Source organism: Electrona antarctica (genome assembly GCF_951216825.1).
Source record: "Electrona antarctica genome assembly, chromosome: 13".
NCBI classification, from domain to species: Eukaryota; Metazoa; Chordata; class Actinopteri; order Myctophiformes; family Myctophidae; genus Electrona; species Electrona antarctica.
The window spans coordinates 6428317-6452923 of NC_136794.1; the positions used below are offsets into that span (position 1 = coordinate 6428317).

Genomic DNA, 24607 nt, shown 5'->3' on the forward strand with positions numbered 1-24607 from the left:
CTTAATGACTAGGATTCTATTCATTCAATGTTATAAAGTAGCTTTACTAGCTATTAAGAGGTGCCACGCGCACGCACACTCTCACACACTTATAATTTATTTTTCCTCCAATAAATCCCTAGTAATAACTTAGGAAAACCAGAAAAAGTGCATCTTGGAGCACATGTCTCCACCAGGTCAGGTAGGTTATTGTGGGCCAGCAATGTTCAGAAATCAATGATATGGAATATGAATCGGACACATCCGTCTTGATTACATGGCTATAAAGATGTGTATAATTTTGCATGATGTTTGGTCAAAATCTAGGAGTAATATCTAAAAATCAAGCCTCCTGGTGGTGCTATAACGGGACAATGTGAAAAGGGTGGCATTTCTTCCTCGGCCTAGTGGGAATGTGAGTGCAAAGTTTCCCAGCAATTTCACAGCTGTGTTTATGATTGAGACATTTTGTTCAAAATGAGCCACTCCAAACTTGGATCAAAGTCATATGATTTGTCACACGTTACCGCAGTGAAAATTGTTCTCCGCATTTGACCCATCTCTTGGAGCGGTGAGCTGCAGCTGTGCCGCGCTCGGGAATCATTTGATTAGTAGATTTGACCCCCCAATCCAACCCTTTGATGCTGAGTGTCAAGCAGGGAGGCATTGGGTCCCATTTTTACCCGGCCGGGGATCGAACCCCAACCTCCCAGTTTCAGGGCGGACACTCTAACCACAAGGCCACTGAGCTGGTCTTGTCAATCAGGGTGGAAAAATCTGACTGATCTGTGTTGATCACCTGTCTGTGGAGATAATGTGTACTGATTTGCGTGGTTTGGACAAGATTTGTAGGAGTAATATAAAAAAAAGTATTTTGCAAAAATGGCCTCCTGGTGGCGCAATAACAGGCTGAGGTGAAAAATGTGGGGCAGACGTTCGGCCATCCAGGGAGTGTGTGCAGTTTCACATAAATTCATATCGGGCCAACCGTTCCGGAGATTAGCCGTTTACGGGCGGACAGGGTGCACAACATAGTCTCGGCCTGGCGGAGATAAAGTACAGAGCCAGATGGTTATATGTACATTCAAAATTTTATTCATGGGATAGTGAGTGTCGAAACCTTTTCTCACGTCTAAGCAAATGGTTCATTTAGATACTCGGGGAGAGAAAAGTGACTGGAGAAGAAAAAGAAATACTACCCTCCAAAGGATACCCAGAATGAGAATCCACACAAAATTTAAACATTCACCTGATTAAGAGCTTCAGTTAGTGTCTTGTGTATGTACATGTAAGTGGAAAGGGGGTGTGAAGGTGATGAGTGAAGTGCATGTGTCATCATTGCACAATATGCATGTCACATTCATGTTTATTGGAGGCGGTCGGTAATCTGGCCATTTTGGGGAGAAGGAAATGGCTCGTCTCAATATACTGCTCAGATATGTGCTTCCAAACTTTAGAGAAGCCATTCATTTGGTGGTGATGCTTTACTTAACCCTACATGATGTCTAAATACTGGCATACAAGTAACATTAGTGTTAGCCTCCATTTTAACACAAAAGGCCTGAGACTTGAAAAGAGACAACAAATACTAGGCAAGCAAGGGATATCCACCACAGACAGACACTGTACATGTATAAACAACCTAAGAAATATAGAAAAATAGAATGTGTTTGTGCAACATGGAGAAGGGAATGTGAGACATAGTAATGTATTGAGTGTAAAAGGGAAGGGCCAAGGCAGAGAATGTTGGTTTGACACATTATAATCTCTAAACTAAGACATAAGTCCCATCTCCTAATCAAATTCTTGCACTGCCTCCAGGGTGCTGCACTGCACAGTGCTGCTGACGCAGCTAAAACAGAGGAGATGGGTTGTGGGGGGGGAATGGGGGATCATTCAGAATATTCGGAGCAAGATCGAGGAGAACAGAAAACGAATGAGAGATGGAGAGTTAAGAGTTTGATATTGAAAATGAGCTATTTTCATCTGGAATGTATGTATGATCCAAATATTTACAGGCAAGGTGTGGAATGTTGATTCTGGAATGATTGGAGGAAGAACGCAGAATGGCAATGTCATAAAAAAACAACAAAAGAAAACAGAGAAATGGAACATCTTCAGACTTTCTAAATGAAATTTGGAGTGCATAGAACGCAAACAGTAACACAACTGACTTCCTTTCGGACACTATCACACTTCATAATATTATATTACAATATAGATAAGAGCATTCTGCCCATGCAGCGAACACAGAGTGAGTCATGGAGACAAACTTAAAAAGAGCAAAGAGATTCAGTTAAAGCACGTCTCTGTGTGACAACAAAGCAGACCAGATTCTAAATACTCTTTTTTTCTTTTTTTCCTTCTTCATATCACAAGATCACAAAGAAGACACTAGAAATGTACAATCCTGCTAAAACGTCTAGTACGATGAGGGCCGCAGTCTCACGGGTGGAGCCGAGGACCTCAATGTACAGAATACTGTATCTGTCATCAATATTGCCATGCACTACATGTACTTACAGCTAATCTCTGTCTTAAATTCAATACATTACACAAATTAAAAAATAAAATAAGAAAACAAAACATTCAATATTTTTTCAACTTTTACATATTCGGATGATGTGTAGATATACTGTATGCATTTTTTCCCCCCGTCGTTCTCCTTTCTTTGAAAAAAAACAAACCTGTAACGCTTGGGGGTATCTTAATCCTGCAGAGAGACGCTCAGAGAGCCCCTCCTCCCATTGCCAGCTCTAAAGAGCTCGTTATGTCACCAAACACAGCACAGCTGTTATCTGAGGGAACGGGAATGCGTGGGAGAGATGGAGGGACAGAGCTGGACCAATGAGCGAGTAAGGGAATATTGAAATAGTGGCGCTTTGCAGGATTTTGTGGTTTACCTTTGAGGTTTGAGTGCAGAACTGTAGGGGGGGTGTCTGAACTCTCGATAAATGACTTGATATAAATAGTAGATATGGTGTTGGCTTCTCTGTACAAACACTATGGCATATCTTCTTTGATTGGCTAAAAATGTGCGGGTGAAACAGGGTGCCCTTGTCTGACCAAATTGCCGATTGTATGGATGTCGAAGTGCTGCTCTTTTAAGAAGGCGTTCCATTTAAGTTCCATGCCGTTTCGTTTAAACAAATCCACCAAGTTATAACCATGCCTTCCAACAGGATGAAAAGCGATAAACGGGTAAGAAGTGAGCTGGAAGGGGAAATGGCAGGGAACCAGGATGAAACGGCGGCAACAAGCAGGATAGTGACACGGGAGTAAGCCAAAAAGAAACATGAGTATGAGCAGCTTCTTAGTTCTGTATCTGCTCAAAGAATTTGTAGGTGGGGTTCTCATAGCCGTTCTGCTGCATCTTGTTCAGATGGCGCTCCTCCGGTGTCACTGCAGCATCCACCTACCCAACACACAAAACATCACGGTTAGCAAAACAGAAACGACCATATTTCCTATAGCCCTTGTACTACAAAGAGTCATGGAAAGGAATAGAATAGTGTTAATTCAAGCATCTTATACATGTTCACAATCTTCAACAGTATAGTATATGGTCTCACACACACTTCCCCCAAGTTTAGAAGTGCTCTCCTTTACCTCAATGACTCCATGGTGGATGGAGGTGTACTGCTTCTTCCTCAACATCACCAGGGTGATGACGATGACGGTCGCAATGACCACTCCTCCGACCATCAGTCCGATGATGGCGCCCTTGTTGGACCCTACGTCTTCCGCGAAGAACACCTGTGAATCAAAATTAAGGAAACAAAACCTTCAGTCAAACCAGACACTGGCACATGAAAGCTCAAAATAATGAGTGATTCTGTTCCACTTCAGCGAGGCCAAGGTTAAGGTGAAGTTATAACATTTAAATAGAACAAATGATAGGAGGTGAAGTACTGACATTTAAATAGAACAAATGATGGGTTTTCATACCAGTTTTTGATGGTGAACTTCATAGCCGGCACTTATTCTCTCCTCCGTGTCCATCCGCACTTTTGGCATCTCCTCTGGCTTAAGAGCAGATACTGAACACGCAGTCATTTGGGAGAATATAGAGAAAATATATGGTCAAAAGTTAAACACACACAGAGGTTAAGATGTATGAGAACTAAAACACTAATGATGTTTTAGCATGCATAGTTGATGTGCAATCAATGACATAAAAGCAGCATTATATTGCCGAATATAGATTATGTGTAAACAGCCCGAAACATCGCAGCACTAAATGGTAAATGGTAAATGGTGCATTTATATAGCGCCTTTATCCAAGGCGCTTTACATAGATTGTGCATTACATTCACCCATTCATACACCGATTGCGGCGGAAGCCATGCAAGGTACCAACCAGCACATGGGGAGCAATTTGGGGTTCAGTGTCTTGCCCAAGGACACTTCGACATGTAGACAGGAGGAGCCGGGATTCGAACCGCCGACCCATGGATCATTGGACGACCTGCTCTACCTGCTCTACCTCCTGAGCCACAGTCGCACTCTAACCCATTTGGTGCCAGGTCTAGCCAGTAATTAATTCCTGTATGCGCACGCCACTGCCAGGAAAATGAGGAAGTAACCTCAACATAATTTGGGTCTTTTATTTGTAAATCTGTGTATATAAAACATATATGCCATGTCTCTGGGGTCCACAAATCTGGGCCCCAAGGCCACCCCCCCTCGTTTAAACTATTAAATAGGTCATTTGTTCATTATTAATCACCAATGTAAGCTAAATCACATTTGACTGTCTTAATATTTACAAAATAATGTTTAAGTAAGCGATTAAACATTAATCTCTTTTAATTAAACAGCAATGTATATAACATTTTACGGTCTTCTTTTTACATAATGGGGATGGTATCCCAGTGAAAAATAAACAAACACTTCCACAATGATGGGCTCCATTTAAAGAAAAAATGTGTACCCTTAGCACATGTGCACACACTGGTATCCCAGTCACACAATGACATTTATGTCATTTGTTTGTTCTGGTTCTTAAGTTATTTTTTGCTCAGAACCTGCCCGACACAGGGCAGGTGCCTGTGTTGGGCAGCTTCTCAGGTGCCTCTTTTCCTCTAAACTACAAAACTGTGCATATTCACAGCCATATCAGACAAACTACCAGAAAATAGACCACACACAACCACACATGCACGTCACATACACACCAGGTCGTGTGGGGAGGCCTCTGTCTGGTACTGCAGGACGAGCATCAACAGGCTCCACTGCAGCAAATGACAGGCAAAACAGTCAGAAAGTGTCAATGTAAAACAAACATTTTGGAGGATAAAATAATCATGTATACCTAATATTCCTTAGTTAAAATCCCAGATGACAACAACCTCTCAATTACTTAAAGACCATATAAAGCAGTAATAATATATATACTCAGTTCTTCATACTGTACAATGTGTTAACAACCAGCCAGACACATTTGAATGACTATTATTATAGGCTTTAAAATTGTGGGGAAAAAACAAGCAGTATTCTCTGATCTCCCTGCTCTGAATGCTGGGGGGGGAAGTTAACTGAAGCTCACAATGTTGATTCCCCAGGTTGCCCCTGGGTGCAGGAAGTGTGTATTATTGTGTTCTTACTTCTTAAGTGTTATTTGAATATGGGAATGCGTTGGGTGAATATGTTGTGGGACTTTATGTCTAGTGTTGTGTTACGGTCCGTTTCATGTCATGGTTCATTTGGTGATTTTCGATATAAGTGTTTTGGTGTAACACAATGACTGTGATTTCTGTTTGCACTGGGATTACCCCCTCTCCCCTTTCCCTTTGATGTCGAGTTGGTTTGTGTGTGGTAATGTCGTATGCAGTTCCCACAATCAAGGCTAAAACTATATAAACGAAGATGGCTTCCAATATTTATTATTTTTGACGCTGCTGGATCGTCACTTGCACCGATGGTGGCGGCAAGTTGCTGCCTACGTGTCATGTGTGAAGGGAGCGTTGTATTATACAGAGGTATTATTTGGGCGTAGCTGAAATCATGATTGATGATGCATTGCAGTAATGATTGGAATACTGTAGCTACAATTTAGGCATTTAGCAGACGCTCTTAATACAGTAAGACTTACAAGAACACATTAGCTTAAATAATTGTGGTGATGAGATGAGAAAGAAGTCCAAGGCATGCGGATGCAATAATGGAGAAAAACACACAAGCTAAACTTGACTTGATTTATTAGACGTAATAATTGCATGCTAAATGCTTCTCGCGGAAACATCAACATACAGATGAATTACTGGAACAGGTTACCGTGAGAGACAGAACAGATAAACATGAGGAGTGATTAACGGAGGGCCATGCCAGGAGTTTAAGAGAATGCATTGTCAACATAGTTTAATTAAGCAATATTACACAAGAGGGTGTGGGTTAACGTGATTATCGCAAGCATCACTGAAGTGGCAATAATTATACAACATCAAATACATAAAAGTAACCAGATGACCCCTTCCAGGTCCATTTGGTTACATTTGTACACTCTCAAGGCCCTATTTTGCATGGCGTCTTATGCCTTATGACATTTATTTTATTTAGATTTTTTTTCACAATAGTGAAAATAGCCGATCTACATGTAGACATGTTAAAATGCGATGTGCAAAATAGGTAACCCGACTCCGCCAGATTGTGGCAGTATTGAGTTCACCAGTTCCCTCCTCCTGCCTGCATCTGGGCTCTCTCAAGCAGAAACGATGAACCGGAAGCCTCGGGACAACAATCTGATATCTCCATAATAATTTTGAGTTGTAGTTGTAGGTTGTGTTTACATTTGTGCTGTGGCACAGCTTCAATATGTCATCAGTCTCGCGTTGATCCCGCCTCTAGCGGCCGCATACGGCTTGCATATCGCTCCGGTCTGATTTGGTACATCGTCTCTGCCCGAGTAGCCTGGAACTCACCTATGCTTTTTACGGCAGGATCCAACGGGAGAAACTATGCGCAGCTGCGCGACATGAGACTAATTACTTAGAGCGACAGAGAGAGAGAGGAGTGTGTGTGTGTACATGTGTGCGTGTGTGTGAATTTAACAAAGGTGCAGACGATCAGAAATCAGCAGAGAGTGAGCGATGTTTGCGCTACTCTATGCCGAATTGAAGTGGACTCGGACCCAGACTTTTTTTTCCCTCCCTGGAAATAAAAACGTCTGGGTTTCGAGAGACACCAGACTCTCCCTTCTGGCAGAATGCAAATATCGTCCAGCAGGGGGAGTGGTTTTACCAGGCTACAAAATAGGGCCCTCTGAGCTAAATGAACACTGAGGATTGTACTGTCTATCATTGTGTGTAGGAAGGTGTGTTTTACCGTGGTTCTCTGTGTTGGGCTGGTTGAAGCTCTCTGGGTGGATAAAGCCCAGTCGGTCAAGGTCAAAGCCAGGCTCCATCGGAGCAGAGCTGTAGGTCTGATCGGGCATCAGGGCGTCGTTACCATAACTCACTCTGCTGTCCACCTGGAACGACCACATACATAATTATTACTTTGTGTACGTGTAGACAGTGTTAATTAAACCCTGTTGACCGCAGTCCCCCAGGGGTCTATACTAGGCACCCAACCTTCTTACCACACCAATGATTCACCACGCAACTTCTTGCAACTACTTGCAACTGTTATCCCCAATGGCAGGTGCAAGGAGTTGCATTGGTGTGGTTGACCTTAAAACAGTTTTGTTGCAAGGAGTTGCGACTAGTTGCAAAGGAGTTGCAACTGGTGTGGTTTGGGCTTAAGAAATAGCCGACCTACAAGCTCACAACGCGTCACGCTGTGAGTGTGCCACGTTGTTGTGAGGTTGTAGATATGCCGTTTTTTGCAGAATGATTGCCCCAGAATAGGGATGCTTCAGCGGTGTGGTTCCATTTTCAGAGGTGGGGGTGCGCACCTACGTATATAATGCATGTGCATGCTCGTGGCCGCAATATGAAAACAGTGTGAGAGTGCGGGCATCTTTGCAAATGTAAAATCATTACATTGGCATACAGTTGGAGGCCATCGATATTGTCCTTTTCTTTTTGCTGAGGTTTGCGTGATCTGCGCAAAAGGACAGTTAACCCATTTTGGGCGGGAACCCCTTTTGGTGTTTTAAACATTGTTATAATTTAGCTATTGAAAAATAGCAGATCTACAAGCTCATAGCGCGCCACCTAGTGGCGCGCTACGAGCTTGTAGGTCTGCTATTTTTGAAAAATCGTGAAAATATTTATTTCAGAAAACTGGAGAATTTAGAAGGATTTTTTTAAATTTTGAGGTCAGGCCTAAATGGGTCAAATGATAAGGGACAATATCGGTGGCACCCAACTGTACATACATTATGAATAGTATTAGATTGTCAGTACAATCAGTAAATATACGATGATAACAATAACAGTGTGTATGTGTGTATGTGAAACTTGCAACTGCTGCTAATAAGAAAGAACTGCCGAATAGATTAATTATTTGACCGGATGAATTGAAACACTCACTTTAAACTATTGTATGAAAAGCTCACCAGATGGGGAAGTTATTCCTCCGGGGAAAGAGGAATAACTGTGGGATTCTGTGGTTGATTTAATATTTTCTTCTAAGGGCACAGTTACATTTTGAGATGACTGTGCGTGCGTAGTTCTTTCTATTTCGTGTAATTCATCATTCCCCCCATGTGAGGTGCAAGTGAGCACATGCTCGTGCTGTATAGCTTCTCCCTCCTGTGTTACCTTGAGAGAGAGGTGGTGCTATTTATGTCTCAAGAGAGAGACAGAGAGAGGCCTGACTCACACCTTTCGATCTAGCATACAACATTGATGCATGCTAGATGTATACAAAGGTTTTGCTTACATCTTGCCCCAATGCATTTCCAATGGAAGTCACATGGTTTGACACAACATTTGTGTTGTACGGCTTTCGCCTGTGTTTCGACTGCCCCCCACCCCCTCATTCAACACAAATGTTGTGTCAAACCATGTGACTCCCATTGGAAATGCATTGTGAGCTTGCATCAGTCAATACGTCTCATGCATCAGCTATACATCAATCTGTTGTGTACGTGTGAGTCAGGCCAGAGAGAGATAGAGAGAGAGAGAGAGAGAGAGAGCAGTTTGTATGAGAGGAGAGAGAGAGTGTGTGCATTATGTGAGTGGGTGCAACTCAACTCACCCTCCCATCGCTCTGCAGGGAGGAGACTTGCTGAGACAGCTCAGACTGAACCCTCTGCATCAGAGCAGCTAGAGTGAGAGAGAGAGAGAGAGATAGAGAGAGGTAGGGGTAGAATGAAGTTAAGCTGGAAAGGAAAATGCAAGCTTGATGAAGTCCAGATTTACGACACCTATTCTACTTACTCGACATTACAGAAAGCCTGACAATAGAATACTATACTAGTGCCAGCAAGGCGTATACCACGATTCAAAGTGCTTCATTATAGTGTTGTAGGCTTTAGTCCTCCGTAAAGTAGCCGAGGTTGGGTTCATGAAGCATTTATGCATTAGATATTAAAGCAGTGCTGTAGTCTATAGGTTCTTTTCAGACGGTATACCATAATTATTCCCTGCGCGACATGCGCATGTATAGGCTATACCAGTGCCGGCTCCAGGGGGCACTTTATTTTTCAAACCCCCCCTATGTATAACAAATGCTCGCCTATTAACACAGTGATGTGTTGAAAAAGATTACAAGTAGGCTACAATTATGCAGCAGCACCAACAACAAACAAACAAATACAATACCTTATTAATTAATTACGTCGGGTGCCCACTGTTATGATTCATGCCATGTACACAGTGTTGCCAGTGTTGCCAGAAATAAGCTAACCAACCTCCGAAAACCAGGCAAGCAACTGTGGGAAAAAACAATCCAAGTTTTGCTGGAAATAAGTGGACTTGGCAACCCTGCATGTACAGCTAAGTAAGTCTGTGTACTGAACTTGAGATACAGTGTACTTCATAGGTGACAGTGCAGCTTGCATTGCGATACGTTTCTCTGTCTGCATTGTACTGTCTAGATATGTGAGGCATCCCGTTAGGTGGCACCCATAAGGTCCGCCTGGTATGCCGACAGTAAGGCTAGCCTTGTACATCGTGAGGGTCAACCTTGCACATCATCATGCCCACGTTCCTATGTCGCGCATCTTCATATCTTACTGTCTCGGTTCTATGATCCAGCACTATAAATATTCCCTGTCTGTCTAATAAACTTTGTGAACCGATAGTGTGATACTGCCTCAGCGTCTCATTGTTTGTTCTCCCGGGCCCGTCTCCGTACCAACAGAGCTACTTCAACTGGATCATCACACACCACCCAGCCTACACACACTACCTGCCTGTCAGAGCCAGACCGAAGTAATCATAGCTCCGGTTGCTGTCGATCCTCCAAAGGGTATTTTGGCTACATCTATCTACTTCTAGCTACTTCCAAGATGGCGCCATGCCACCTTGAAATGGGCTCTGAAGCTGCAAATCGCTGGGCACGCTGATTTACTGGTTCCAACCGACGATAACGGTATACGCTTTTTAAAAAAAAACGTTGTCAGGGCATACTACGTATATAGCGTATAACGGTAGACTACTACACCACTGTATTAAAAGATTTCAAACCAAAACTCACAGACTTGGTCCTGGATCTCGCTGGCAACACCAGGCACCTTGTATAGCAGCCCCAGTGATTGGTTCATCCTCTCGTCAATCACACGCAGGTGGGTCAGGATCTGATGACCGGAGAGAAAGATAATTTCAGTCCAAATAAAGATAGAACACAGGCTAAACAAGTAAACAGTTTAAAAAGCAGGTGGCTTGTGCACATCCAGTTCTTTGCTGGTGCTGGACAAAAGGTAGATACATAGAGAAGAAGTAGGCCGCACACAATCTTTGCTCCAACAGTGTTTATTTTGTTAAAACACCATTTAACTCAGGACACGACGTTTCGGCCGTGAGCGGCCTTCATCAGGTGATAGTAGTAGACACTATCACCTGATGAAGACTGTGTGCCTGTGACTACTTCTTCTCTGTAAACAAGTAAACAGCACTAGATTATTGATTTAGGTGTACCAACTTAAATTGGGATTAATTTGATTTACCTCTTAGTGCACCCTAAAATAACACATTTTAAATTAGCTAATTTCTGATTAAATAAAAGGTGGAATTGTTTTTTTATATAATAAATAAATAAGCCTTTTTTCAGAGGCGTCTTCTTTTTATTTTCCCACCAAGGAGTTGTTCCTGAGTGAGTTTTAAACAAATGGCTTTTGGGTTGTTTCCTTTGCCCATTTAGACCTGAGGAGGATTCTACAAAATGTCTTCTAAATCAAACCAGTTTTCTGAAAAACCTATGTATCTATGAGATACCCCAGAATTATTAGTTTTTGGCCACGGACCCCCATCTGAAAATATGTTCTTCCAGGGACTCCCTGGAAGCAAAGATTTGAGTTAAAACGCTCTGAAAGAATATATATATATTCAAAGATTTGCGCCACATTTTCACGATTTTTCAAATATTGCAGACCTACAAGCTCGTAGCGTGGCACTCGGTGCCGCGCTATGAGCTTGTAGATCTGCTATTTTTCAATAGCTAAAGTATGACATAATGCTTAAAACACCAAAAGGGGTTCCCGCCCATAATGTGTTAAATGTGGGCCTTTGTGACCCACAGTACCTGGGGTCGGATCTGTGCAGCTTTCTTGGGGTCCACGGTGCGGACATGCTCGTAGTGTTTCAAGGTGTGCTGCCTGTCCTTCTGCTCAGCACGTACGTACTTCTTCAGTAGACTCAACACCTGGCGAGGCTGGTTGTATAGGAGAGGCATATAGGTTATTATATCACACTGTATTGTAACCAATTAGTCACTAGTTATATAGCCTCAGAAACCCAGACGTTTTTATTTCCAGGGAGGAAAAAAAAGTCTGGGGCCGAGGCCACTTCAATTCAGCATAACGTAGCGCAAACGTCGCTCACTCTCTGCAGATTTCTGATCGTCTGCACCTTTGATAAATTGACACACGTACACACACACACTCCTCTCTCTCTCCGTCAGTCTAATTAATTAGTCTCATTTAGTCTCAATTAGTCACAGTCACGCAGCTGTGCCTAGTTTCTCCCGGCAGGAGCTGCCATAAAAAGCATACAGTAGGCGAGTTCCAGTCTACTAGTTATATAACTTCTCAAGGTATCATCACTGCCACTTGGTATTTGCAGAGTGTTGATCAGAATCATACATTGACGATGATGTATGCTTTTATACAAAACTAATTAGTAATTAGCTTCAGTGATAAAAAAAACAACTCGGCATTCAGAGCAATGTGTCAGAGTGTGTGTGCGTGTGTGTGTGTGTGTGTGTGTGTGTGTGTGTGTGTGTGTGTGTGTGTGTGCATGCGTGCGTACCCGTGGAGGGCTAGCCTGCAGAGCACTGAGGTAATTTTCCAGAGCCAGGCGACGGCGGCTGTTGAGCAAAGCCTCCACCCTCGCCATGTGAGTCTCCACCAGCTGCTGCCGCTCTCCTGCAGCCTCCTGCTCCAGAGCCTCCACCTTCTCCTGGAAGTGCTGCACACACAGCACAATTAAGTATTTTAGTCATCTGACATGTTTTACTTTTAGTCTAGGTGTTCCCAAGATCTGCGACACATTTCTCGAAGCGTGACGCACGCACACAGCCAACCATAAAATGACTTGTCTTAGTTCTACCGGATTTCTTCTCCAGCAGTCCCCCCCCCCCCCCCCTGACATTTTTGTCCAGATTTTATTTGTTGACGAAATTGTCCGTGTATTTACTCATAGTTTTTGTCTTCGCAGCTTAGTTTTTATTTCGTTTTTATTTAGTCTTCGTCAGCGAAAAAAGGTAGTCCTCGAACATTTTTCATCATAGTTTTAGTCAACAAAATGAACACTTCTAGACCTAATATACACAGTGTTAATTTAACACAGTTAAATTAGTTACAGACATGTAAAGGTTCTTAAGTATCACTCCTTTAGCTGGGAACCCCCTCAAGGCTCTTGCTGCCCGGAACCCATGTTGAGAATAAATGTTCTAAATATCTAAACACATATTCCTTCACACCTCATAATGCATAATACACTTGCATATGCATAAATCAGATTAAATATAGACATATATGCATAACATACCCATGCAAATACGTTCAAATATTTAAACCGAACGGCTTGAATAGATTCATTACATAATAAGCTAAACACAGGATACATGATAAAAGATATGAATTTGGAACCATAGGAAAATGTCCGTGTGTGTGTCATCCTACCTGGATGACAGCTTTCTTGTCAGCACGAGGAAGACTCTTGGCCTGCCTCTCCGCCTCCTCCCACTCCCTCATCACCTAGAGACAGACAGAGTCTCATGTCATGGTGCAATAATATATCTCTCTGCCTTCAAAATATGACTGGACGACGCCCTTCAGTCAGGCAACATGATGTTGCAACGTATACCCGAATTATGGACACACACACACACACACACACACACACACACACACACACACACACACACACACACACACACACACACACACACACACACACACACACACACACACACACACACACACACACACACACACCTGGGACATCCTTTCGTGGTGCTTGGCCTCGAGGCTCTCTTTGGCCTTCTGGAAGTCTGCATGTTCGCTGTCATCTCCAGGAGATTCCAGGTAGCGGTCCACGGCACCTAGTGGGCTGGGAGCCATGGTGGGCACTGGAGTAGGGGACGGAGGAATGGAATGGAATGAAATGGAATGGAAGACAGGGTAGAGTGTGGTGTAGGAATAAAGAGGACACAAAGGGAGAGAGATGCAGAGGATGACGGGGGAGGGAAAGAGAAGGATTCATGAAAGGGAAAGAAGGCAAAAAAAAACATCAATCAGACGGAGTGGAGTGTGAAACATGCATTACATTGCAACGTATATCAGTCGTTCAAGTTTAGTTCAACACACACTAAGACATTTTAAAATAAATAAATAAGTAAATCAGTGAGAGCGAAAAGATGAACAACGTTAGCTTGTGCTAACATCGTTTGCAGTAAAATATGTGATTAGAAGACTAGACCATCAGATAGTGTGTGTCACTGTGTGTGTGTGTGTGTGTGTGTGTGTGTGTGTGTGTGTGTGTGTGTGTGTGTGTGTGTGTGTGTGTCTCGTTTGTTTTATGTGGGAGAGTAGAGATAAGATGAATACTGCTTCGTCAGGATCAGGGTAAGCGCTGCGTCATCCTCTCCCACTGAGAGAGAGTTGTGCTTAACTGGGCAGAAATTGTCAAAGACTAAAGCAAGCAAGACACTGGGAAACAGAGTCTAAATCTATTGCCCTTTACAACACACACACAAAACTATGCAAAGATTACATCACTCTGCTAGTCAGGACATGTCATTAATAGACAGACAACTGACAGGTATAGTAGCAAGTTAGGGAGTGAAGGCCTGAGTATTTAATTTCTTGAAGAGATAGTATTATTTGAAAAGAAGAGTGAATGAATTAATTGTGTTAATGTGACAGGTAGAGCATTGTGGCCGTTTTCCACCAGGGACACTGGGGCTTGATGAGCTTGAGCTTTGCTTTTGTTTTTTTCAGACCATAGATTAATATCGAGGGTTATTTTCTATGCTCATGTCGTAAGACACAACCGAACCTGTTGTTCCAGGGGAGGAGCCGTGAGCCTTTTTCCGTCGTCTGTTTACGTTTCAGATCAAAAGGCACAGCAGCCAAGTATTAGCTTGTTGAGAAACGAACGCGATAACATCCTGCCCTTTGTTTGCTAGTGTGCCATAATGCACCACACACCTATAGCATCGGCCCAAGTGGTTAAGAGCCATCAGACACTCAAGAGAAGGAGAGAGTGAAAGAGAGAAGGCATGGGGGGGGTGCAGAGGAAAAGGATGGAGTAAGAGACCCCAGCCTAGAGAGCCTATAGGGATCAGGCCAGTTCAAGGCATCAGAGGGCTTCAAATCCTCAAGGCACTTACAGGAACTGCTGCAGACAGACAGGCAGTACTCCTCCGAGTCAAAGTTATTTCTGTTTCCCCCACAGCCCCCAAATAGGAACTGGGCACAGGTACCCTTCTTGGGCATGAAGTACCAACGCTCCAGCATGGCGTGACACGGGCCAGAGTCAGCACGTGCCCAACATACCGCTGAGGTACATACAGACAGCCAGCAAAAAAAAAAACACACACACAAATGAAACGTAAATAATAAAACAACATGATGTGGACATTTTCAAAGAAAACATCTTGACGATTACACAATGATGGAATATCAACTCCATGCAAGCACACGACGTCTCCCGAGTTCCCTTACCTCGAACAACTTCCTCGACCGATTCAGTGGTGGTTGTGGTGGTGGTCGTCATGGCGACATTGGCGTTGCGCTCGTCGCTATCGCGCTCGTCCGTCACGTCGTCCTCCTCATCCTCGTCGTCGTCGTCGTCCTCGATGTCTTCGTCGCCGTCTCCGTTCTCGTCCCTGTCAGAGGGCTCCTCCTCTTCGTCCTCGTCTTCGTCGTCCTCCGTGGTGGCAGGCTCCGTGTCTGCCTGGCGGGACATGCTATAAGAGACAGTGGCAGTGGTAAATAACCCATTTAGACCTGACGTCGATTCTTAAAAGAATGTCTTCTAAATCTTGACAGTTTTCTGAAAAACCTATGTTTCTATGTCAGTGGTGCTCAACCTTTTTCATGTCAAGGACCCCCAGAATTATCTGTATTTGGCCGCCGGCCCCCATCTGAAAATATGTTGTTCCAGGGACCCCCCAGAAGCAAAGATTTTAGTTAAAAATGTTTGCTCTGAAAGAATATATTCAAAGATTTGTGCCGCATTTTCAAAAATAGCAGACCTACAAGCTCGTAGCGCGGCACTCGGTGCCGCGCTATGAGCTTGTAGATCTGCTATTTTTCAATAGCTAAAGTATAACATAGTGCTTAAAACACCAAAAGGGGTTCCCGCCCAGAATGGGTTAAAGGCATCCGTGTACGCACAGTTACAGTATGTCATGCTTATTAGAGCCAGATCAATATATTGGTTTGGCTTATATATATCGTCCGTTATTTGACTTCATGCTGTCGATGTGTCCCACTTTGTAACGCTGTAGCACCTTGACAGCACGCTGTAGCACACCATACTCTTTTGGGCATGTCATCATAGGTGACAACATACGTTTTTGTAATGTTGAAAAACTAGAATTTCGCGGGCCTTCGGCCCGCTCATCCCAGAGTTGCGTTGCCCCGCGTTGCGAGACAGAAGTCCACAGGTACAGAAGTCCACAGTGACACGCGTTGTATGCAGCTGTTTTGTGTTGCAGCGCGTGCGCGCGTGTGCGTGTAGTGTTGTTGGTGTTGTTGTTATCCATATATGCGCCTTGGTTGGTCCCGTTTGTTCCACGCCAGGTGTAGAGTTTTTCTGTGCTTGTTTTCATAGACGTGGCAACAAATTAACAACATAGCCAATGGGAAAAAAGGATGCAGTGTTGCCAGGTCCGCGAGTTTTAAGCGTGTTGTAGTGTGTGTGAGCAGGGCTCGACGCTTAGCATTTTTCCAAGTAGCACGCAAATTATTTTAGGAGCACGATGAAAAGTTATGAAATCATGTGTGTGAGGGCCCTCCTATCCTATATACAGCTTTAGTCCCCACATGTGTCAATATTTGCCATTGACAATGAACAGAGAAAGTAGGTGAAAAATCCGCAAATTATGACGTAAATTCAAAGATATTATTATATATATATGTTTTGGAATTTAATTTGTTTTGTTTTGAATACTTGACTTATAAAAAAACCTGGCAACCCGCACCCCGCGGTCATTTTCCGCTAACCTGAGCGGGGCTCCCTAGCCTGCTGGAGGGGGTGACATCATCCCATGCACCGTCGAGAGGGAGAAAAAGGGAAATAAATGCAGCCTTGAGTCACCAATGTGGTGTTGTGGAGCTTGAGCACCTCCTCCTCCTCCTTTCCCCAAATTGCCAATCCCAATAAATCCAAAAGTAGTCTATTGTGAATACTTCCACAGCCTAATTACTAAAGGATGAACTATCAGTCTTCTCCAAAATGTTGACAACGCATTGTAAACAGAGACAGGAGCCGTGTGTGTCACACCAAAAGTGGTGACCTATAGAATCCTGTACATATAAGCATCACGCAATCGTCACCCCTACACAGCAGGCAGTAATTAATGGTCTTGACTTGATTGCCTATGCGTTGAAGTTATATAGGGTGAAAAGCGTGAAATGCACAGGCTCATCTTACATCGCTGCTGGCTGCCACTGCCACTCTCTCTCTCTCGCTCTCTTCTCTCTCCTCCCTCGCTGGGGGGGGGGGGGGGGGGATTAGTTGCGCTGCCTTCGACAGTGCTATACTTCTCCAGCAGCGGTGCAGAACCGAGAGAGTGACACATTCTTTTGGATGTAAACTGCGCAACGTTTAGCTTTAAAGATCGGATTGTGTAGTCGCACCGGTGCTACAAAGTGAATTGTACAACTTGCACGGTGATATGTGAACTCGCAAATGCGACTACGTACTACGTAGTCGCACTGTCGAGCCCTGTGTAGTGTAGTGCAATTGGCGCTGCATCGCGCGGCGATCCAAATCCCCCCCCCCGCGCGCGCGCGCGCGCACACACACACACACACACACACACACTGTACGTAGCTTTTTGTTGTTGCAGCGCGCGCGTGTGCGTGTGGTGTTGCTGTTGTTGTTCGTATCCATATATGCGCCTCGGGTGTGGGGATCGCCATGTGAGGGGGCTGGCCAATAAGGGCCCTGTGTTGCATGTGGAGAATTGTGTAGGTTAGTGTGTGTGGTGTAGCCGAACGGGGTGGTGAGAACATGAGGGGGATGTAGCACAGCAATCGGTGACCCCTACATTAAGCTGTGTTGCTCCCAAGATGCAGTGCAAATGCGTGTTGTATCAACCGTAGCCAATGGGAAAACAGGATGCAGTGTTGCCAGGTCCGCGAATTGTAAGCGAGTTGTAAGTAGCGTGTTGAATGGCATTTTTTCTGGGCTTGTTTTCATAGATCTGGCAACAAATTAGGCGGGGGTGTCGGTGCTTGTGGCGTGTTTGTGTTTATTATTGATATTGATGTTGTTTGTGAGTGTGGACGGGAGGTGGCTCTAGTGGCAGTGCAATGACAGTTTTTACGCGGGTGTTGTTGAGTGTGGCCGTGCGGCGCGACATGAGGAGATAGCCGTGGATCGACGCGGAGGGTAAGGCTGTGTCGTGTTAGTGTGTTGTTGCAGTGTGTGTTGCAGCGTGTTGCAGCGTGTCAGTGACGTAGTAGCTGGTGGCTTTATTTTCCTGGTGTGGGCACACGTTTTGGGCACACCTTTTCAAATGTATAATAGATAGCAGATCTAGTAGTACAACCTCCCAACACACTTTCACAAACTGCCGGTTTGTGATCTTGTAAATCACCTATTTTTTAATTGTCTGTCTTGTAACCCCCCCCCGCCCAACCTCCGTTGTGGTGGGCAGGTACTTTAGCAAAATATCGGTCAAAGCATCTGTAATCGGTGCTAGGACTCTCCAAAATCGGGATTGGCATCGGACCCAAAGATCTGGCATTGGTGGGACATAAGCAGATGCACCCTTAGTGGAGTCTGTATAGACATAGAGAGTGAATGACAATACCTGTTGTCGCCATACTCGTTCTCGGCTCCACCCCACCAGACGTCCGACTCCTCCCCCTCCACTTCCACGCTGTCGGATTCCCGCTCTGCCTCCACCGGACAGCAGACGAATTCCACCCCTCGGAAACGATCGATGCCACACGGCAACAGCATCCCGTAGTCGTGGAGATTCATGGAGCGGTCACCACAGGACTAATAATAATAATAATAACAGCCGTTAATCATAATGCCGCTACAGCACTCCTCCTAAAGCACTGACTTCTCCCACTCAACTATAAACAGCACGTGAAACGAGAGTAGAGAATGATAAATCATAACGGGCCTTTTGAGGGCTCATACTATTGTGGTAAAACCTCAGTGACTGACAAAAAAACAGCAATAAAGATCATGACAGCATCGACCATATCGGGTGGGGACTAGAAGGAAGGTGGAGATAAGGAATCATTGAGTAATTTGAGAAAACACAAGAGTCTACAGAGAGGACCAGAAATTGAGTACGACTGACAGCCTAGCTGTGACTCTAAGCAAGGTAGTGCAAGATATACATGACTCTGTCACCTCACCTCTTTGGCTACCGTGTGCCAGTGCAGGTGACTCTCACACTGGTCCATGCGTTCCTGGTGCAGGAACTTGCACTTGTCCGGAACAAGAAGAGCATCGCTGACAAACTCCCCGACTGCAACATCATGGATACGTTTCAGTTCCCCACATAGTAATAGTAATACAGTATTGCAAACAGGCACGCATGCACGCACGCACGCACGCACGCACGCACGCACGCACGCGCACGCATGCATATACACATTGTTATAGGAATGCTTACCCAGGCAGCGGTACGGGACCACAATGTGTACAGGACTGCGGTACTGCTTGCGTCCCTTCTTGCTCCAGTTGTGGATGCTGACGGGCTGGTTGGCCTCCACAACGTTCGTTATCTGCAGCTCAGGGTACACCTGGAGAAAAGCTGAGAGCTTGAGTTTTCTGCACAGACACCAGGTCTTTGCTCTGCACCCCTTACAGCCATTTCCTCTAATCTCACACACACACATGCCAAAATGTTTTAATATCACGTTCCCTCCTTCTGTAACAAATGTTGTTTTATGGTTTTTTTTCCCAATTCTTCTATGCCGTCTCCTCTGCATAGATTTCAGACATCTCCTATCCAATACCCTGCCTCATTTTTCTCTCTCTCAAGTATCTCGCTCTCCCTCTTTGTCTCTCACCTCTTGGCAGTACTGCAGGATTCCCTCCTTGGTGCCAATGCAGCTTTTGGTGCCTGAGGGATCCGACTCCCATTTGCCGCTCTGCACGTTGACGTGCATGTTGAGCTTCCCACAAAACATGGCCACCTGGGGCTCCGCTAGCAGACCCACAGAGTCATCAGCAGGCACCTGGAAAGACAAGATATAGTGGTCAAGAGGGCAGAGGCATGGGAAAAGTCCAGGACGAGTAACGAATGGCACTACTGTTGATTATTTACAATATTTAGTTACAGTTAAATACAGTATAACTATAAAACAATGTTCCTTCATTCACATCCCTAGGCATTATACTTCGAGGGTTGTGGCGTTTGAATCACAATAATGCCACTCCTTGAGTTGTGCTTTTAAAGCAGTATGAAGCTTCTCTTCATAATAATAATAATAATAATAATAATAATAATAATAATAAAACTTTATTTGTATAGCACCTTTCATGACATGAAATGCAGCTCAAAGTGCTTTACAGAGCAATGGAGAAAGAAAAAAAAGAAAAGCAAGTCATAAAACATTAAAAAATAATAGTGACATGAATAACAAAACATTTAAAAGATCAATTAAAAGCAAGAGTGTAGAAGTGGGTCTTGATCTGTGCTTTAAAAATGTCTACAGAGGCTGCCTGTCGAAGGTACAGTGGGAGTTTGTTCCACGCCGTCGGCCCGTAGAAGCAAAAAGCTGCTTCACCGTATTTTTTAGTTGCCATTTTTTTAGGCAAAGCGAGCAGGCCAACAGTGGAAGACCTTAGGGGGAGGTTTGGGACATATTTAGCCAGTCATGTAGGTAGGAAGGTGTGAGACCATTGAGAGCTTTATAAACAAGTAAAATTATTTTAAAATCAATCCTAAAAACAACCAGAAGCCAATGCAGTGAAGCTAAAACTGGAGTAATATGTTCTCTCATCTTAGTTTTAGTTAAAACTCTGGCTGCCGCATTTTGGACAAGTTGTAATCTGTCAGTTGTTTTCGTAGGCAGTCCAGAGGAAGTGCATTGCAGTAATCAAGCCGAGAAAAAACAAAGGCGTGGATTAGCGTTTTTGCATCGTCCAATGACAAATAGGCTCTGATTCGTGCAATATTTCTACGGTGAAAAAAGGCAATCTTGGTAACATGATTAATGTGTGAATTAAAATTCAATTCAGAATCAATAATGACCCCCAAGTTCTTTACTGTACTGTTACTTTCTACAGTCAGGTTGCCAAGTCTGCTTATTATTGATTCGTTCTGCTCACTAGAACCGATTATGAGAGCTTCTGTCTTATCCTCATTTAGCTTGAGAAAGTTCTCACTCATCCAGCATTTGATACTAGACAGACAGGTCAACAACGGGTCTAAAGCACTCTTGTTATATAAGTTATATCCTACCATTATCAAAGACAATACTCACCACGGTTTTGCACAGAGCACCTAGCTTTTAGCATGAATAGTCATTTTAGCCAGAGCAGTGTGCACAAAGCAGTTAGCATTCATACAGCAGGATGTGTGAAAACTGTGAATGTGTGTCCACCTTTATTAGGCCCATTGTCTCACTGAGTCAATAAGGTGTGAGAGAAATGTCACAAATAAAGGGGAGAGTGATGAGGTCGTGGCTTAATATAGGATGTTGTTAAGTGTTAGTATTATAACCTATATAAGCTATAGAAATGTGGCTCTGGGCAAATACCTTGTACTCTCTGACAAGGCCACAAAAGAATCATGGGCTAGTTCCTACTACCCAGCTGAACGAACCACATTCTGGGACATTGGTTTTTCCCCTCTTTTTGTTTGCCAATACAATTGGAGGAAGTCTCAGACTAGCTTACCTTCTGGTCCTCCCATTTATCTTCAAAACACTGACAAAAAACACTGACACGGCAAGCTAACAAAACACTTGCCACCAAGCCATCTGTTGCCATTCTAATGGAAGGTGGAAGGAGAAGGGTGGAAGAGTAATGGTACACTTATTGCACGCACCAAATGGAGGAAAAAAAACAAAAAAGATAGACGGACATACATTTTAAGTATTAAAACCAACATTTAACAGCATTGTCTAGTTTGTTCCGCTACATAACATTAACCATAAGTGATTCATGATGGGATGTCGTAAAACTATTTTCTGTAGAAATGAGGCATTTCTCAACTTATCACCCTGTAGTCTATGTGATCAATCAATCATATTCATATCGTGACATAGCATAGGTTGGACCACTTTATGTGTAGAGCATCTCTCTTGCCCTTTAGGTTCTAATCATAGCAGTGGCGCAGAAACAAAACTGCAATAGTAAGCAGACTAAGTGCAGGAACCAACACCCTAGTAGTGTGGGGATATCGGTTATGCTATTGAAACCTTGTTCTTATGGCATTTGTCACGACATTTTCACTAATTTGGTGATCAAAGCCATTTAAAGCAATGTGACAATCTTTACTTCATTACCACTGTATTCTATGATCTTAATTCTACTAATTAATATGAATTGATATATGTTTTACTAATACCAATACCAATACTAATTTTACTAATATCTCCAAGAAAAAAAGCTTAATGTAACTCCCCTATTTTCACAGAATGTGTAGACCCAAAAACATTTCAGTATTAGCTCCATATAGGTCCATATAAAGTTCTTCAATGCTACAAATTATAACAATGCATGTCGCTCTGAGCATTTGGCCAAGTACAACCAGATTCTCAGAATTGAAGAGGAGATTGGAGGCAACTTCAGGCAAGGCTCATTTTGCTGGGAAGAATGAGATGTATTTAATTTGATTTTATTGTCTGGGAATGGGATAGTCGATAGTGGGATATGCAGAGGTTTAGCTTGGAATGCAGCAGTGTGTGTTATCTCTGAACATACCACAGTATCTAGTCTCGCAAGACACATCCGCACATTCCGCATGTAGAAAAATGCTCATACTGTAATTCATACAACGTGTGTGTCGATGACTCTTCACTCTTCCAACTAGGATTGACTGTGTGATCTGTTTAGACTGCCGTGGTCCAACGCAGCAGCCAGCAGGCAGGCAGTCGACGCCATCTTGCTTGTGTCAAACAGTGCTACATCCTTTTCCATTCTCCTCTGCACAGCCAGGCCTGCGTTATAACTATCCCACCCTAGCTGCAGCTGGAGACGCTGCAACTGTGTAACAATCTAACAATACGACTGACTGGGCTACGTCGACGCAACGAGAAAATATGTAGCATAATTATTTAGCGGATCAAAAGCGAAGCCTCAATAAATTGCCATAAACGACTAAACAGACAAGCATGCATGCACTGTATTATCTGTGTGGCCTTTAAAGCAACTGACAAGTCACATAATTATGTAGCCTATTGAACGACACGTTGAACGGAACAATTATTATTTTATGTCAGCAAAGGTATAGCGACTGCTCAGTCGACCACCATAAACGGACAAATCGTTTGATATACTATTAAAGGATAACGGTATAACACTGATGGAAAACAAATGACCAACACGTTCTGCTATAAACAGCGGCATAAATAATCTATCTTCCCCAATCAAAACAGTGTCAAGCTGCCAATCACTGACGTTTAACGGCAGGCCCTCGATCGTAGCATTCCTGCAGTTAGGAATGCGTTGTCTACTGGTTTACACAGTATTGATTATTAGCTAATCATTGTAAATAGATCTATATGCTATCTGCTATGCGTGTGGTGTTATTATTTCAGATCTTCGTTTACCCGGACAAGCAGGCCGCCCAAGCTGAGCTGGGATTATGTTTTAGAAATAGAATTGCGCACATTAGTTGTTCAGGGTTGACCAATACGCACGCAGTAATATTCGTGTATCGACCATTTCCCCATAAAATAGTAAGCCGTGACGTGCTCGTGTTTCAGTTTTTGAAGCTATCTTCCAACTCTTAGTTCTGGGCCTGTAGTGTAGACACGACTCTCGGGAGAAATGTTAAGAATTCCGAGATTTCTTCCATTTACTCACCTCAGATGAGAGCGTCAAGGTCGCCACCAATAACAGCAGAAATGCCGTTTGCTCGCCCATTCCGTCAACCCTATATCCAGCACGTTGTATGTTCACGATTGTTCAGGCAAATCCGTTTAGAGATTGATGCAAGCGGGCAGGCTGCTGCTCCGTTCCCGATTCCTCCCGTGTCCCGGTGATGATGATGCAGCCGCGGCCAGGGCTGTGTTTGGATGATGGAGTGCGACAGAGAGGCTGGCCAGATCAGATGCTGCCTCCAACTAATGCAGCGTCAAGAGCCCATAGCCCGGATGGACGGCCACGTGATTGGCTAGTTGATTAGGGGAAAAGATTATGAGGATCACAGTTTTATTGTTCATTCAAGTTTTGTTTATTCTCGAAATTATACACTGAGTAACTCATTGTCAGTGTCGTCGAGTAATACAATATCATATATAGAAAAAAAAACATCACAATACATCAGAATATCAGGAAAAGGTATACATGTGAATTACATAGTTTTTCAAATAAAAAGCTAAGACAAATTTTAAAACGACCTAAAAACAGTTACATATTGTGGGGGTCTGTATTCATATTGCTCACCAAGGTTTATCATAACACATTATAAAGCTTATTTGGGATGCATAGCAAGTGTTACCTGGATTTGTATTCATCTTTAGGGCCCCAAATTACACCTCAGAAAGCATTTATAGTGTCTATTTCACTAATTTTGTATTTATTTGTTGACTGGGGGGGGGGGGGGGGGGTCACAACAACTGCCTGTAATAATTTCACCCCCCTCCCTATCTAAGTATTGGACAGTATTAAGATGTTGATATTGATTTTGTAATCATCTTTAG

The 24607-nt window shown here is 43.6% G+C and overlaps 1 protein-coding gene across 3 annotated transcripts; it reads right to left on the minus strand.

Annotated features, from left to right (window-relative positions):
- Positions 1–1051: 1051 nt before the first annotated feature.
- appb (amyloid beta (A4) precursor protein b) lies at positions 1052–23983 on the minus strand. Of its 3 annotated transcripts, none has more exons than XM_079517587.1 (18): positions 23769–23983; positions 19802–19969; positions 19402–19531; positions 19142–19254; positions 18580–18770; positions 15257–15501; positions 14923–15090; positions 13526–13659; positions 13211–13285; positions 12336–12485; positions 11611–11739; positions 10567–10666; positions 9124–9191; positions 7303–7447; positions 5157–5213; positions 3928–4019; positions 3589–3735; positions 1052–3394 (listed from the first exon to the last, which is right to left on the minus strand). In XM_079517587.1, the coding sequence occupies exons 1-18, from the start codon at positions 23826–23828 to the stop codon at positions 3293–3295; spliced, it is 2274 nt and encodes a 757-aa protein (XP_079373713.1). In that variant the 5' UTR covers positions 23829–23983; the 3' UTR covers positions 1052–3292. The 3 variants fall into 3 exon arrangements, with proteins under 3 accessions (XP_079373713.1, XP_079373712.1, XP_079373714.1); XM_079517586.1 differs by having other exon boundaries at positions 12336–12494; XM_079517588.1 differs by lacking the exon at positions 14923–15090 and having other exon boundaries at positions 12336–12494.
- Between the last annotated feature and the right edge of the window lie 624 nt (positions 23984–24607).